Source organism: Pseudophryne corroboree, chromosome 2, assembly GCF_028390025.1.
Source record: "Pseudophryne corroboree isolate aPseCor3 chromosome 2, aPseCor3.hap2, whole genome shotgun sequence".
In the NCBI taxonomy this organism is placed as follows: Eukaryota; Metazoa; Chordata; class Amphibia; order Anura; family Myobatrachidae; genus Pseudophryne; species Pseudophryne corroboree.
In genome coordinates, this window is record NC_086445.1 from 625,476,688 (window position 1) to 625,494,430 (window position 17,743).

The window sequence follows — 17,743 nt, forward strand, 5'->3', positions numbered from 1 at the left end:
CGACCTCTGAATCTTCCAGAGATCCGAAAGGAAGGTCCGGAAGAAGACCTTTGAATGGCCGGCACAGCTGACGGGAGAAAAGTAGACGTACCCCATGTCACCTGGTAAATCCACTTATCCCGGTTGGGCCCGAACAGGACATCACCAGTAAATGGTAAAGCTTCCACTTCCCTTTTTGATTCTGCACCTGCTTGCCACTGTTGCAACCAGAGAGCTCTGCGGCCAACACCGCTAAAGCAGAGGACCTAGAAACGAGATTACATACCTCCTTATATGCCTCACCTAGATAAGCGGCTGACTCCTCACTGTGCTCTGCAAAAGGGATAAGATCCTCCTCTGGTGGTCCTGCTCGCAGACCCTCAACTAGTTGTTTCACACAGGCTTCAAAGGCCCTATTGACGTGGCTGCCTACTAGTGCAGGAATCAGTGTTATGCCTGCTGCTGTGTTAAAGAACATTAATCTTCTAATTTACTATCCAATGCCTCCTTTAGAAGGAACTGGCAGCACTGTCTTTTTGGACAGACGAAACACTGAGGAATCTACTATAGGTGGAGTCTTGCATAACTTCCTGCTGTCAGCAGGGAAGGCTATGTCGACAAAAGTTGACAGGGCACCTGGAATATTTTATTCGGGTGTTACCTGGCCGCTCTGACGTCCACCTTTTAAAACTTGGCGTATTGCGACAATCAATGCCTCAATGCCCAGGGACACAATCTCCGGTTCCTACCGGATCTATTCCACCACTGTGTGTGGAAACTCGCCCCCACTAATTGGGGGCATATCCTCATCCTGTGAATCGTTCAACTGCAGGACAGAGGGTAACAGTCTTAAAAACTAAGTAGGTGGCAGTGCCTTAACCGTATATTTGTTGTAAAGGCCACTGGGACCTCTTCCATATTAAGGGAAGTGCTAAACTTCTCTCTTTCATGTAACAACTTTTGGGAAACTTGCATCACAGAGGGGGATGGGACCATGCCTTTAGTGAGCCCTTCCACTGCCTTGCTAGGGCCCGAGCCCAGACCAGTTTTGGGTCTGGTGAGAGGTTAGATTTCTGAGATCTGGAAACCTCTCGAAGAGGTTTCCAGCTCCGCAGACAGGTGTGACAACAGTAGTGAGCTGCGACACCAAAACTGGTGTAACCTGCACCTGTGGTGATCTACTGAGCCTTGTTGCTCCTAATCACATAAAAGGGAACTATCTAATTGCCTTTTGTGTGAATCTTTCTGCACACCTTGTGCAGGTGAAGGTCTTCTGTGAAGTCTTAAAGCTCTTTTCCAGCCATGGTAAAACACACTAATACACAAACACAGTAGCGTAGTGGACAGTGTGAGAGGAGAGACTGAGGGTTAAGACAGGAAAGAGAGAAGGGCAGAGGAGGAGGATAAACACACTAGCCCCAATCAGCGCTGTTAGCAATGCTAAAACGCTAAACACAGAATATGCAAGTTACATGTGCTCAATTACTTTCCTGACTAGACAAAACACTTACATTGATAACTCACAATCTTGTTTAAGGTCTCTGAGTCTCAGCGCTGCCTTAGAAGGTCAGCGCAGTCCGCAGCAGCAGCTCTTAATCGGAGTTGCAAGGACCACTGGAGAGTGTGTTCTCTGGCTTTAGTAATGGCCACTGGCTTCTGCTATACTGCAATAGCACCGGGGCAGCTGAGAGCAAGGAGCTAAGTAACTCCGGGAGTTAGCTCTGCCCCACCTGCTATGGCGCTCTTTTGTGTGGACCGCTGCTGGGACTTCCTAAATCCCCATCATTTATTAGATACGATGCCCAATTAATGCATGGTATTTATCAGTTTTTAGATTTACTCCCAGCTGGTATAAACAGTGGTGTATTTATTCTATCAAGCCATTCTTACATTCTAAATGCCCATACAAAACGTAGTATTGTGAATTCTGTTATCTGTTATCTTTGTAAAATTGTCATTGTACATCATCCTAGTTGTTTTATTTTGCCATCCAAATTCTGTACCCCTGAAGAAGTCCCTCGGGACAAAACGCGTTGGGTTCATTTTGTATTCTACCACTGTATTACATTATGAATACATGTCATCAAAGGAATATATCTTATTCAATACAAACTGGATTGATTTAAAATGCTTCCCTGTGAAGCTGATGGGAATTATGTATCATTGCCCTTTTTAACACTGTTACTGTCAATACATTTTATATATACACAAGAGAAAGACTTTTTAGATGTATCTGTTATGCTAATTTTCAGGATCAGGATGATTTAAAATTTAGATTGCTATTATTAGCGCCCCCAGATCAGTTTATTAGATATACATATTATATTATATTATATTATAATAATGGGATTTTAATACCTACCGGTAAATCCTTTTCTCTTAGTCCGTAGAGGATGCTGGGGACTCCGTAAGGACCATGGGGTATAGACGGGATCCGCAGGAGCTTGGGCACACTAAAAAGACTTTGACTGGGTGTGAACTGGCTCCTCCCTCTATGCCCCTCCCCCAGACCTCAGTTATAGAAACTGTGCCCAGGAGAGGCGGACATTTAGAGGAAAGAATTTATTATTTAAACACGGTGAGTGTCATACCAGCTCACACCACGAACATACCGCAAAACGTGGCATTCAATAGAATACCAGCCCACGGTATGAAATATATACAGCCACATGCTGAGAGAATATGTAACACAACCTGTGTGTTAACACAACCAATAAGAAAACACTGCATGCCATGGCATGAACAACGTCAGCAACAAGCTGACAGAAAGAAACACTACCAGAGTGTAACCATAACCAATTACTGCAGACACAGTACGCACTGGGACGGGCGCCCAGCATCCTCTATGGACTAAGAGAAAAGGATTTACCGGTAGGTATTAATATCCCATTTTCTCATACGTCCTAGAGGATGCTGGGGACTCTGTAAGGACCATGAGGTTTATACCAAAGCTCCAGACCGGGCGGGAGAGTGCGGACGACTCTGCAGCACCGATTGAGCAACATGAGGTCCCCCTCAGCCAGGGTACCAAACTTGTAGAGCTTAGCAAAGTGTTTGAACCCGACCAAGTATCCGCTCGGCAAAGTTGAATCGCCGAGACTCCTCGGGCATCCGCCCAAGAAAAGCCCACCTACCTAGTAGAATGGGTCACCACCAAATTCGGCAACGGCAATCCAGCCGTAGAACGAGCACGCCGAATCGGATCAAAGCTTTAGCGTGTAACCGACTGCAGAGAGGCAGGCGCCCCAATCACGCTGGGAGCATACCGGACAAACAGAGCGTCTGTTTCCGCAATCTGAGCTAACGTGGCAACATAATATTCAAAGCTCTGACTACATCGAGAGACCTTGAATCAGCTAAAGTAACCACCGGCATGAAAATAGGCTGATTTCTGCGAAACCCAGAAACCACATTTGGCAGAACTATTAACAGAGTTCTCAAATCCTCTCTATCCACATGGAAGATCAAACAGGGCTCTTGTGAGACAAAACCGCTACTTCAGACACCCGCCTTGCGGACGTCAAAGCCAATAACATGACCACTTTCCAAGAGAGAATTTTTAACACAACCTTACACAAAGGTTCCAAACAGTGTTACACAAGAAAACGCAACACCACGTCAAGGTCCCACAGTGCCAACGGGGGCACAAATGGAGGATGGATGCGCGGTACTCCTTTCACGAAGGGCCGAACTTCCGGAAAGGTTGTCAATACTTTCTTGAAAGAAAGTGTATAAGGCCAAAACCGCACTTAAATAGAGCCTAAGTTTAGGCCTGCACCCACACCTGCTTGCAAAGAATGGAGAAGAACGACCCATCCAAAAGTCTTCCGTAGTAGGCTTCTTGGATTCACACCAAGACACATATTGTCTCCAAACACGGTGGTAAGGCTCTTTTCTAGCGTGAAGAAGTGTGGAAATGACTTCACTGGGAATAGCCTTTCTGATTAGGATATGGCGTTCAACCGCCACGCCGTCAAACGCAGCCGCGGTAAGTCTTGATACACGCCCGGATCTTGTTGTAACAGTTCCTCACGTAGAGGAAGAGGCCATGGGTCTTCTATGAGTAAACCTTGAAGAACCGGATACCAAGCCCTCCTTGGTCAGACCGGAACAATGAGGATCGCCTGAACCCTTGTTCTTCCTACGTTTATCACCTTCCGAAGAGTGAAAACAGAGGGGACACAAAGACCGACTGAAAACACTCAAGAAGTCCCGAGGACGGCCACTGCTATAGCCTGAGAGTCCCCTGACCCGGAACAATATCCCTGAGATCTCTCGTTGAGACGAGACGCCAGCATGTCGACCTGAGGCACTCCTTAAAGACTTGTCACTTCAGTGAAAACTGCTCGATGACGACTGTATTTCTCCCGGATGGAGATCGCGTCTGCAGAGGAATCTATTTCTCAGTCGTTCACATCCAGAACGAAGGCTGCTAATATAGCGTTTACCAGTCTTTTCACCCAGCGGAAAACCTTTCTCGGCTTCAGCCATTGCCGCTTTGCTCCTTGTTCCGCCCTAGCGGCTTACCTACACGACTGCTGTCAAATCGTCCGACAGAATTAACACGGACAGATCATGAAGCATATGTTCATTGAAAATAGCTCTTAATTCAAGAAAGCATATTGCAGAAAAGCTTCCCAGCTTGACCTTTTCCTCTGGAAATACTTCCCTTGCAAGGACTGCTCCCCAGTCTCGGAAATCTGGAGATCCTGGATTCCGAACCTTCATCCCTCTAGGAGGTGAGAACAGAGCAGACACCACAGGAGCTATATCCTGGCCATTAGGATTATATTCCAGCGCATGTGCAGGGGAGACCCGGGCCACCTTTCCAACTGGCCCCGTGAAAACCACTCTGGCATTTGACCAGCTCACCGAAAAAGGCCTCTTAGGCCGCACCCATCTTCTTCATCAACGGAACATATTGATGGATTGTCACTGCAAATCTGATCCGACCCTCAGACCTCTTTCCACAGGAACACACAGAACTTCAACCGTTCCGTATCTACTCTGATACCCACCTCCGACATCTGCGTCGTTGGGAATAACAGGCTTCCCCTGTGTTGAAGAACAGTCAGAGAGAAAACGACGATTTGCACCACTTGTGACTTGACCTCGCCTTAATCAGGAGAGTGCCCCCCTACAGAATAACGATGGCTTTTGCTATGGAAAGAATACCATCCTACTGCCATCACTCCGGTGAAATGGCAAAGACAATCCTGGATATCCACCCAGGTAAGCTGAATGCAGAGAAAAACACCTTTAAACCCCTTACTATCTTGACGTGCTGGAGCTCCCTGGTCTGAGAGATTCCATTCTGTAGTTCAACGTCGTAAGGAGAAATCTTTGTTTTTTTGTTTGTTTTTTAAACCAGGGACAGCAGGACAATGCCCTGAACCTTACGCACCTCTGGTATGGCGTCGCGTACCACCTCCCCTTCCAGAGGGGAACGGCAAGATCTATTAGAAAAATCAGTGAGGGGAAACATCTGTAACGCCAGAAAGTCCCCCTTAGGATTCTATAATTATCTCACAGGTCCTAGTCTATTCCCGGACTGACTGAAAAGTAGTAGACAAGTTCCCACTAGGGTGGCCTCCAGCCAGGTAGACTCCGCGACATGTGATGTATGTGGTAGAAACTGACAACGACATCCTCTTCTGCGAACCGAACAAGGCTGCAGAACTCTTACCTTTTTCACCTTCCACTGTCAGCACAGAAAAGGAAAAAGAATGGTATCAAACCGGTTAAAATGACTACATCCCACAAGAGAATGCGTCACCAACCATTGTGAAGGAGACTAACTCACAAAGTTAGAATCACCAGCAGTATCGCCCGGGATTGACTGAACTGAGGTATCCCCAAACAGTGGTACACCGTCCCAGGGAAAAACTCCAGTATCTCTCGGAGTCAGCCACAGCATTTCCCCGGCCACACCTCCCATAGGCAAACGCAAAGGGGGTTTCCGGTTGCCCGGAAACCCCTCCTCTTGGAAAGTTGCTCAAATTAGGACAACAATATCAATAGTATATGATACAATTACTAGAGCTGCTGCCACATCATGCAGTGTAAGGGACAGAGCAGAGCTACTGCACATGCCCAGTGGTGGCAGCTTCTTTTACTCAGTTTACAGTGTGTTTGGATCTGAGTCCACAGTCAGTGCACAGGACCAGAGAGTAGCTGCCAGGAAGAAGAGACACGAGCCTTACCTTGAGGTGGGAGAATGTGTGCTTAGAAAGTGCAGCACTAGTTCTATTATGCTTATGTATTTATTTATTTATTATGGTATGTTTAACCTTTTCCTGACCACTTACTTATATTATTTAAATGTTTGATGCAGCCTATACTACAGACCATCTATACTGTTAAATATTAATACTGTATTCCATACAGTATCAAGTGTGTAAAAGGACCAATGTTTACATTAATGTTGTCAAGGACCGTTACTAGGTTCTTCTACCGCTCCACCAGACTCAAGCACTTGCTCCAATGTCCCGCAGGGTGGGAGATTGTGGACTGCATTTGAAAACCCCCTTCTAGAAATCCTGCGTTTGCCACTGCCTCCTGTATACGTACAGCAGCCGCCGCAATGTTATAAAGAAGAACCAACAGGAGGAACAAACCTTACACACTTTAGGTTAATTCTATCGGATGCCTTTCCGAATATAAACACTTCCTCATGTGCATGTAATGTAAACAAGCTCAAAGCATAGAAATAAAATATCACTTAGCTTCCTGTATACGATCCTTTGTGACAGGGCCCCGTGTCGACCAGGAGTTGACTTCCACAGTATTCTCTCCGCGTCGGGAAGAGAATAAACATTCGGACTCCTTGAGAGGATTGAAGACCAACTCGTCCCTGCCGACGTAGAGCTTAATCAACAGAGCGACCAGCACATGAAAAAGAATACTAATACTTCAGCATTCATGAATATACATAATGTAATACACAATATATCACACAAATCCTAACCATGTACATATAAATATATAAGTGGATTGACCTGACCCAACAGGTCCCTAGTGACAGCAATGTGTTCTGAATGTGTATAATCATGTACTGACATGCCCCAGTTGTGGATCTACCATGAACGTTATGGTCGACAGAAAACCTAGTAGTCGTCGACAGCAGGGAATAGTAAGCAGGCCAAATTAACATTCTTGGAACCCCGAGGGGTCTGAGGGAAGCATACATATATAATTTCAAAACACTCACCCCACATATACCTATAAACATATATACAGGTATAAGGCAGTTACAGCATGTTAATTTTCACACAGAAATACAGTTGATGCCGACAGGGCACCCACATACGACTGTGTCTTCCATACCGTGTTTACTTTTACAAGCATACAACCACCAACCTGCTGATACTAAATCTTCTGAATCAAGTACCGACAGGCGTCGGCGATGCCGACAGTGATCCCCACGACAGGTTGTGACAGAGCCTTCACACATGTCGACATATGTCGACTAAACCTATAGTGGGTAATCTGACAGGAAAACACAGAGATTCATACACAACAAGGATTATAGGCCCATTATTGAATTTAGTGCTATATTTCTCTCCATATAGCACTAAAACACTGTGCCCCCACTCCTTTGTACTATAAACCTAGCCTTGGCGGGGACGTGGAAGAAAATGGCGCTGACTCTGTTGTGAGGGCTAAGCTCCGCCCCTTCCCGGCGCGCTTAAGCCCGCTAAAATAAATATATATATATATATATATATATATATATTGAGCTGGGGGAGGTCTATATACAGCAGTTATCCCCTGTATATACACATATATAAATATTGCTGCCCAGGGCGCCCCCCCTGCACCCTCGCAAGCCTTTGGTGTGTGGGAGCAACGGCGTGCAGCGCGACCGCTGCGTTACACTGGCGGTGAAATCGTACCCGGTGCCCGGGCACCTAGTATGTCCCCTTGCCAGCGATCTTGACCCTCAGTATCATGCCGCCCAGGGCGCTCCCCCCCAGTGCCCTGCACCCTGAGAGTGCCGTTGGTGGGATGCAGTCACTTTACCTCCAATCATAATCCCGACGGACTATATACCGACACCCATTGACCGATGGTCGAAATCCCGACAAGGTCTAAATACCGACACGGACTAAATACCGACATGTAAAATACCGACAAGGTCTAAATACCGACATGTAAAATGCCGACAGGTCGAAATACCGACACAAGTTTTTCATGATTTTTTTTCATTAAAACCGACTTGTTCATACTTTACCGTCCCAGTGGACCTGGAGGGGGAATATAATAGTGTGCCGAGCGCAGCGAGGCACCGTGCCCGAAGCATGGCGAGCGCAGCGAGCCATGCGAGGGGACGCGGTACACTTTATATGGTGTCCATGTTGATTTATGTCGACATACACACAAAAAAACATCAAAAAATGCATGTCGGTATTTCGACCTGTCGGCATTTTACATGTCGGTATTTAGACCTTGTCGGTATTTTACATGTCGGTATTTAGTCCGTGTCGGTATTTAGACCTTGTCGGGATTTCGACCATCGGTCAATGGGTGTCGGTATATAGACCGTCGGGATTATGATTGGCGGGATTTCATACCGATCCCCCGTTGGTGTGTGGGAGCATGAAGCGCAGCGCTACCGCTGCGGTTACCTCCGTTACTGAAGTCAAGTCTTCTTTTCTTCCAATACTCACCCGGCTTCTTTCTTCTGGCTTCTGTGAGGGGGGTGACGGCGCGGTTCTGGAAACAAGCAGCTAGGCGAACCAAGTGATCGAACCCTCTGGAGCTAATGGTGTCCAGTAGCCTAAGAAGCAGAGCCGTTAACTAAGAAGAAGTAGGTCTGACTTCTCTCCCCTCACTCCCACGATGCAGGGAGCCTGTAGCCAGCAGGTCTTCCTGAAAATAAAAAACCTAACATAAAGTCTTTTAGAGAAATAAAGCTCCCCTAGTGTGTGTCCAGTCACTCCTGGGCACAAAGTCTAACTGAGGTCTTTGGGAGGGGCATAGAGGGAGGAGCCAGTTCACACCCAGTCAAAGTCTTTTTAGTGTGCCCAAGCTCCTGCGGATCCCGTCTATACCCCATGGTCCTTACGGAGTCCCCAGCATCCTATGAGATGTATGAGAAATATATATTATATATATTATATATATTGAAAAAAATGCTGCGGCACTCAAGGTCTTGTAAAGCAGTCAAATGTGTATTGACATCACAAAATAGAACACCAACGTTTCGGGGTGTCTAACCCCGTTGTCAAGATGTGAGAGTGAAAATAGAGAAGAAACTACTTACCCTTGTAGAGACAGAACCCGCCAAACCGGAGAGGAAGCCGCCTACGGTCCCGTCGTGCGCGCTGCGTGTCGCTGAGTGATGACGCGTATACGCGTCATGGGGCGCATCTGTGTTGTCACGTTGCTGAGCAACGGACCAAGCACGGAAGTCCGGAGCAGTGCGGCTGTGTAACCCGAGAGACAGAGTGTAAACACCACTAAGTGAACTATACACATGCACTGTGCACTAACGGGACAAACTGCTGTGGCCACTGCAAAACAAATAGGGGCTGCATAAGCCAGGGATGCTCCATAGGAATTACTGTATACATTGTATTAAGCTGGGGGCCATTCAGCAAATAGTGAATCAGCCTGATGCACAACTAGAACACTATACAGCCATGGAAACAGAGTGCGAGGTAGCAAAGAAAGAGTGAGCAGAAGTTAAAAGTGCAAGCACCTGGTGTGATGCAGATACATTGATACATAAATACAGTAATTTGGTCTGGAACACCAGATGGTCACTCAGCGACACGCAGCGCGCACGACGGGACCGTAGGCGGCTTCCTCTCCGGTTTGGCGGGTTCTGTCTCTACAAGGGTAAGTAGTTTCTTCTCTATTTTCACTCTCACATCTTGACAACGGGGTTAGACACCCCGAAACGTTGGTGTTCTATTTTGTGATGTCAATACACATTTGACTGCTTTACAAGACCTTGAGTGCCGCAGCATTTTTTTCAATATCCAGTCTCACTGATGGCACCGGGGCACGCAGACCCTCTACAGGAGTGCCGGGTTTATCTTCTATAAATATATATTATATATATATATATATATATACACACATACATACACAAATATATATTTTTGTAATATAATAATTTTGATCATTTTATTGTTAAGGGCCCCCACACACCTTAATCCGGCCCTGACCCTAACCCTCCGCTGCCGGCCCATGCAGAATGGTGGCATTTCACATGACATGCTCAATGTCGACATAATACAGCCCCTACCACTGTGAAACCACATCTTTTGGTGTTAACCAGTAGTAGCAGCGCATGTTCACTCCTAGAGTAAACCAAAAGTATATGCTGCCCTTGCTGAGTTACACACAAATTGGAATGCAGCCAGCTCTGCAAGCTAAGCAAACTGTGCCTTTTTTATTTAGACACAAATTCCATCCACCTCCACATGAACCTCTGATTGTTATGATTAAACAAAGAAGACATGAAGGCTACATGTGACTTCATGGGGACAATTGCATAAAATAATGTTTGGATGCTTACGGCGGCATGTAGTGCCGTGCGGGTTGCCGGCTGAACTTGGACTTTTTTTAAACAGCAATCATTTGCACAAGGCATGTGTCACGCTCGGCATAAGGTGGGGTTCCAAACAACCGAGTTTTGGCTGAAGGGACAGCTACCTGTGATGAGAGTAAACGAGGTGGCTGAATGTAATTCCTCCTCATGGGGTGGAAGCAAAACTAAGTGTTAACGTTGGCCGGAGGGCGTAAAGAAAAGGGGGACTCTGTAGGAAGATAACTGTAGTTTTAATGAATAATCAGGCTGTACACAAATATTGGAGAAATAGAAGAAACTGGAAGAATTAGAGTCTATGGTTAAATGACTTGAAGAGTGAAGCTGAAGAACTCCGGTAAAAGAACTGAAGACTGTGTTTTATGATTAAAAGATGAGGCTGAAGAACTTGGACTTTGAAGAAATGAAGACTGTGGTTTGTGATTGAAAGATGAAGCTGAAGAACTCAGTGTCAGGTCTGTAGTTCTGTTTGTTCCCGGAGGGGGCACTAGTGGGTCAGTGTAGGTGTGATAGATGAAACGAGGAGGCTTAAGAAAAGTCCTGCGCATGTGCGCTTGATATTTATTATCACACAGCAACTGAACAACTGATAAACAGATGAGTGAAAATAATTGATGATAAACTTGGAAGTCAGCAACAACAGAAATGATGCATGAAGAGTAACTGGTATAACAGATGACAGGAATAATGAATGATAACTTAATCCGATGAAATAAGTATTTTGAAAGTCACTGGTAACAAATGAGCAATGAAGATGATCTTGAAACTTGGTATAAACGGTAAAGGCAATGATGAAATCAGATGAAGCAAACAGAACTCCGGTATATAATGAATAGCAATAAAAGCACACAGTCTCTGTAAAAGCACACATTCTTTAAGCCAAGCAAGGCCCAAGCAGGAGACAGTTCTAACACAGCAAGTTGTTAAGTGCTGAATGCAATGCACAATGGCCCTCATTCAGAGTTGTTCGCTCGCTAGCTGCTTTTAGCAGCATTGCAAACGCTAGGCCGCCGCCCTCTGGGAGTGTATCTTAGCTTAGCAGAATTGCTAAAGAAAGGTTAGCAGTTCTGCTATTAAATATTTCCCTGCAGTTTCTGAGTAGCTCCAGACCTACTCCTAGATTGCGTTCACTGCAGACTGTTTGGTTCCTGGTTTGACGTCACAAACACACCCTGCGTTCGGACAGCCACTCCCCCGTTTCCCCAGCCACTCCTGCGTTTTCGTCTGGCACGCCTGCATTTTTTAGCACACTCCCAGAAAACGCTCAGTTACCACGCAGAGACACCCACTTCCTGTCAATCACTCAATGATCAGCAGAGCGACTGAAAAACGTCGCTCGGCCCTGTGTAAAATTGCATAGTTTTGTGTGAAAGTACTTAGCGCGTGCGCCCTGCGGCCCGTACGCATGGGCAGAACTGCCGGTTTTTAGCCTGATCGCAATTCTGCTAAAAACGGCAGCGAGCGAACAACTCAGAATGACCCCCAATGCTAAATGCTGGTAATTAGGTGCACAGGCTGAGTAATTAAGAAACACCTGGAGAAAGTCTCTTACTGCAAGTTGTTGTGGCAGACTGTGGCTGGAGTTCGTAGCAAACTGAAGACTGAAGATGAAATTATGGACTGACAACAAGAAAACCACTGGAAACAGGAACACATGAACCAGGAGAACTTGTACACTGAAAGTGACTCGTTGTCCGAGGTGATGGGACTGAGCCACGGACTGAAACTTATACCCCTTGCTCTGCGGTGATTGGTTGCTGGGCTCTGTGTGCAAACAGTGCAGGATTGGATGTCCGGATCAGCTAAATGCAGGTGTCATGGCGGCGCCTATGCTGGACAGATGCAGGCACACAGCGCAGCACACACTGGATGCGGTTCAGGGGTACTTAGCGACACTGAACATGACGCTCGCAGACAGTGCATTCACGCAGCCGTGACTGGGGCCGCGACCTCCGGAGGCCTGCACACCAGCGCGCTGGTAGATGAGATGCTGCTGAACGCCGATTCCTGACACTCGGACTTTAAAGAAATGAAGACTACGGGTTGTGATTGAAAGACAAGGCTGAAGAACTCGGACTTTGAAGAAATTAAGACTTCTGCGGGAACCGCTGTTAGCACCTGGAGCTCCTCTACGACCTGGGACCCCATGAGCGCTTCCATGAGTGGCAACGGACTTAGACAACAGGACTGCAGCAGCGTTTAGGTAACCAATAGATAAGAGCAACAAGGACCAGGGAACCAGAAGTAACCTGGGATCACAGAGCTGGAGAACCTTTCACAAGGAGGTAACTTGAAGCACTGGCACTCTCCATCTGAACCAGCCTTTTGTAAGGGGAGAGCACGCAGGATTGGCTGGACACAGATTGGGAACTTCATTGGTAATACTCTGGTCTCCAACATGGCTGCCCCCAGCACAGGAGACATACCTAGCTGTTAGCACACAGCTTTAGCCAGCTTCTGTCTCTGACACACTATACTGTGTCACCACTAGAGGACCTTACCGCAGCGATCCCCGCTGCAGCGCCCTGCTCTCCAGAGCCACGGCCCCCGGCTCTTGGTAGCTGCACATCCGTCAAGGAGGACCCGCCGCCAGCAGCTCCCTGCCGCTGCAGCGCGCCAACCAGCGGGACGGCAACCCGCGGGAGCACCCGCCGGGGGTGAGGCTCCGGAGCCTGACAGCATGGTTTATAATTTTTTTTACGGTTGGAACTATTTTACCCCAGAACCAAAGGACGTGATGTTGTTGCTCCAGCTCTATTTAAAGTTTATTGAAATATGAATTCTAAAAACATATAACATATGAATTACAGCACACAAAATATAAGTGGAACTCACATCTCTGTAAAATAACCCAATCCGTTCTAAATTCGCAAATTTTTGCTAAAACATTAGAATCAGAATTTTTTTACATACACCATTTATACAAACTTTCATGCAGTGCTCAAAGTGTGCCAGTATGATATGGTATGTCGTACCGGCACTTAACCTCGGTGGCCAGCACTGGGACTTCCATTGTCCCAGCGCCAGTCTACATGCGGCTGTGGGCGTCTGTTTACATTTGGTGCTGGCCGCAAGCCAATTACGGCTCACAGACCAGCGGGTAATCAGACAATAGACTGTTTGGCTTGCAGGCGGCACCACTTTCAAAATGCTGCCGAGGAGGACTCTGGGAGGTGAAGAGAGCAGAGTGGTGTGCTGCGCTGTGCTGTGAGAGCAGATGTGGTGTGTTATGAGGGTAGGTGTGGGGTGATGGGTGAGAGGAGGGGTGCTGTGCTGTGACAGGATGTGTGCTATAATGAGTGCTGTCCTGTGAAGGGTGAGGAGTGCTGTGATGGGAGGGGGCTGCTGTACTGGGTGAGGGGTGCTGTGATGGGAGAGGGGTGCTGTGCTGGGATAGGAAGAGTGAGGGAGGACAGAAGACCTCCCAAATAAAAGAAGGAAGAGCCGGCCACGGAAGAAGCCCCGGTGGAAGAAAGAGGAAGAGGCGCCACTGGCCAGGACAAGCTAGCGTCTGAAGCAAGAAGCGGAGATCCAGAGAGTGCTGCAGTTGTGGTAAAGAGCTAAACAAAGCTCCCCACTGCAGCCTCACCCAGCGCTTTGTGCCACCTTCAATAAATTAACCCTCACTAAAGCACCAGGGTTGTCGGGCACTAGGCCCGTGGGCACAGTCAGGCCTGTGGTGCATGTTAGGCAGGCAAGAGCCTGTGCCCTAGGTAAGTGACCCTGGGCATTATGCCCTGGTCATTGTGTCATTATTTTGAAGAAGGGCTCAGTATTTGGGCCTGCCTAAGTTACACCCCCTGATATTTCTATACCCCCACTTCAAAATTTTCACTCTGACCACTGCTTTCATGACAAACTACCCAACCTTTCACAACTTCTCCTGTGTTTCTTTTTCCTTGCTCTGACCTATTTAATCTGTGACCTCATACACATTGCACTGTACACACCTGTACTGCTCGTATCCCTTGTAAATAGTCTGGGATAATAATAAACATGCAGAAAACCTACAATCCATTAAAGCACAAAAGATGAAAAAGGAGCATGCCGGAGTCCATGACTGTATGAAAATATAAACTGCTTTATTTGACTGCAACATTCTTTGCTCATCTGCACCTATATCATAATTATTTAAAATGTAAATTAATAAATAAACCACAATGAACAAACAAATTACAGACCAAGACATATTACATTATGGGGGTCATTCCGAGTTGTTCGCTCGTTGCCAATTTTCGCAACGGAGCGATTAAGGCGAAAATGCGCATGCGCATGGTACGCAGTGCGCATGGTACGCAGTGCGCATGCGCTAAGTATTTTTGCTCAAAACTTTGTAGATTTACAAGTGTGATTGACAGGAAGTGGGTGTTTCTGGGCGAAAACTGACCGTTTTCAGGGAGCGTGCGGAAAAACGCAGGCGTGCCAGGATAAAACGCGGGAGTGTCTGGAGAAACGGGGGAGTGGCTGACCGAACGCAGGGCGTGTTTGTGACGTCAAACCAGGAACGAAATGGGCTGAACTGATCGCAGTGTAGGAGTAAGTCTGGAGCTACTCAGAAACTGCTAAAAATTTTCTATTCGCAATTCTGCTAATCTTTCGATGCAATTCTGCTAAGCTAAGATACACTCCCAGAGGGCGGCGGCCTAGCGTGTGCAATGCTGCTAAAATCTGCTAGCGAGCGAACAACTCGGAATGACCCCCAATATCTCAATCAAACGTTTCACCGCTTATATTAGTCAATTTGATTAAAAACTCTAGTTGTTCATACAGTAGTTAAACTCCTTGTGGATCGGTGTTATGGTTGGTTTGACTAAATACAAGTTTATGGTTTTAGACAACTCGGGATTCTCGATATATAAAAAAAGATAATAAAAGCCACAATTATATGCCTAGGACCACTGTCACATTGGTTGAAATGTCTAAGAAAGTCAGGTGTGGGTCAAGCTAAACCATTGCAGTCAGTCACCTGTAACAGGTAGAAAGAGGAATGTTAGAACTAGAAGAACAACATCTACGCATCGATACAGGTATGTTTGTATGTATTCTATCCATGTTTTATATGGTGACACCCAGCCCTAACTGGAATGGGGTATTAAATAGAGGACAATAGTGGCCCATATGTCAGTGTAATCTTCTGACCCAGACCAGTGCCCATTTTCTGGGGAATTTATTCAGCTCCAACTCATACCCCTTTTCCACTAGCTCAAAAAACATGGGTAAATGCACGGGGGCGCGCATTTACCCCGTGTATTTTGCTAGTGGAAAAGGGTCCCTCCGCAAAAACCTGGATCAAGTGACCCGTAAATCCTACCCGGCTATCTACCTGGGTAGGACACGGGAATGATCCGGGTAGGGTTGTAGTGTAAATGGAAGCCGTATCAATGCGACACGGCTCCCGTTTACACTGTATAGAAGGGCGGCGCTGGGAGATCAGTGATTAAACATTATCATTTATGCAATTTGATTTAACTAATCACATATACAGTGATCTACATTTGTTACATACATGTTTATATATTGCATATACTTACTTAATAAATGAACTTGAAATGGATCCATTAAAATGCTTGAGTTTTGGCATGCAGACATATCTAGATCATACATATCTTGCCTCAAGATCCCTGCCACTAGCTCTATACTTATAGGATACTTCCTGGGCTCTGATGGATGGGAAAAATCCAGCTGAATAATTGCAGATCTGTTATCCTCACTTAAGAAACAAAATAAGCAAAAAAAGTGAAACAACACATTTTACCACCAATCTATAATTACTTTGAAATTAAACACTGTTAAGCCTTTAGTTTTGCTTATGTTGGGTTTTTGGAAACAGTGCAATAAACATAAGTGGAATTTATTTTATTAATGGACAAAACAACATTCTTCAACAATAAACCATAGTTTTAGTTTCATTTAAAAAATAAAAAACGGTTGTGGCTATTGGTATCTGAATACAAAATCCCTGTACACAATTAATAATACAAAAACAGCACATAATTATTCTATTAACATAAGTAAAGATATACCAAAATATCAGCATCTAATATACACAAAAAAAGAACAACCAGAAAGTCTAATATTATAGGAAGATTAACATTTTATTGCTGAAAAATAGGCATTAATGTTGTTCAATTTATGATATTTGGCAGAAAAAAATAATAATAAATCGGAATGTCTCCCTAAACTGTACACATGTAGCCTTGGCTTGTTCTTATATTGTCACATATAGGGCAATGTGATCACTGCTGTTGCTATTATTATGGCAACTTAAATTATTTGTTCCCATAAAAAAAGCCAAAAACCTTAGTACAAGAAGGTGAGAGGAAAAAAAAACCAAAACAATACTTTGGTCCTCTGCCAGTACTATGTTCAATCTGTTTGTTTACATAGTTTCATTTTTGTTTACACTTTATGGGATTTTTCCATAAAAGAGGTAAAAAAAATAAAATAAATTGGTACTAAAATGTGTTTAAGTTGATGTGTTTAAAAATGATGTGTTTAAGCCTCCCACTGCCTCATCATCTCTTTTTTGGTGCCCATGGTAAATTGGGTGGAATTTGCATCTAAGTCACAAGCATTAATTCTTACCAAAAAAAAAAAGGTGAAGTTTTGTTAGACTGTAGCACTGGCCACATATGCAAGATGCATCCAGATTGGCAAGGGTTGTATATGTGTCTGCCTTACTCCTGGAGACAACATAGCTACAAGTGCAGCACAACATACAGGATTGCTTTTCACAGTGGTGCACATATAAGTTATAATAATTAAATGACTTACACTGAATTATACTCTACTGTGGCAGCAATAAAATAGTAATGCAGTGATGGCGACATCTGATATACATTAGTGATCTGTAAAAAAAAAAAATATATATAATACCTGTTAAACATTATCAGAAAAGGATTAATGACTACCTCTCTGGCTAATGTTCTTATTATTGGACTAGGATCTTGCTCATATCCAATATTACAGCACTTGAAAAAAAATAATTCAAAATAAATGAGAATATCCTGGCCTTAAGTACAAAAAGTCACTCAGTAGGGAAAACGGTTCCAGTATGAATGGTCGACAGTCATTAGGTCGACCACTGTTGGTCGACATTGACATGGTCGACATGGACACATGGTCGACACATGAAAATGGTCGACACATGAAAAGGTCGACATGAGTTTTTTAAACTTTTTTTGGTGTCGTTTTTTGCGTAATGTG

General features: G+C 45.3%; 1 protein-coding gene and 1 pseudogene across 2 annotated transcripts in view; both read right to left on the reverse strand.

Annotated features, from left to right (window-relative positions):
- Nucleotides 1–828: 828 nt before the first annotated feature.
- On the reverse strand, nucleotides 829–936 carry LOC135054295 (U6atac minor spliceosomal RNA; annotated as a pseudogene).
- Nucleotides 937–14,598: 13,662 nt separating this feature from the next.
- Nucleotides 14,599–17,743, reverse strand: part of LOC135051030 (TPA-induced transmembrane protein homolog) — a 28,109-nt gene continuing 24,964 nt past the window's right edge. For both annotated transcript variants that reach the window (XM_063957223.1, XM_063957222.1), the window contains exons 4-6: nucleotides 17,312–17,385; nucleotides 16,069–16,247; nucleotides 14,599–15,503 (exon numbers count right to left, since the gene is read on the reverse strand). In XM_063957223.1, the coding sequence (XP_063813293.1) occupies nucleotides 15,496–15,503; nucleotides 16,069–16,247; nucleotides 17,312–17,385 (261 nt within the window). In that variant the 3' untranslated portion in view covers nucleotides 14,599–15,495. The remainder of the gene's footprint in view (nucleotides 15,504–16,068; nucleotides 16,248–17,311; nucleotides 17,386–17,743) is intronic.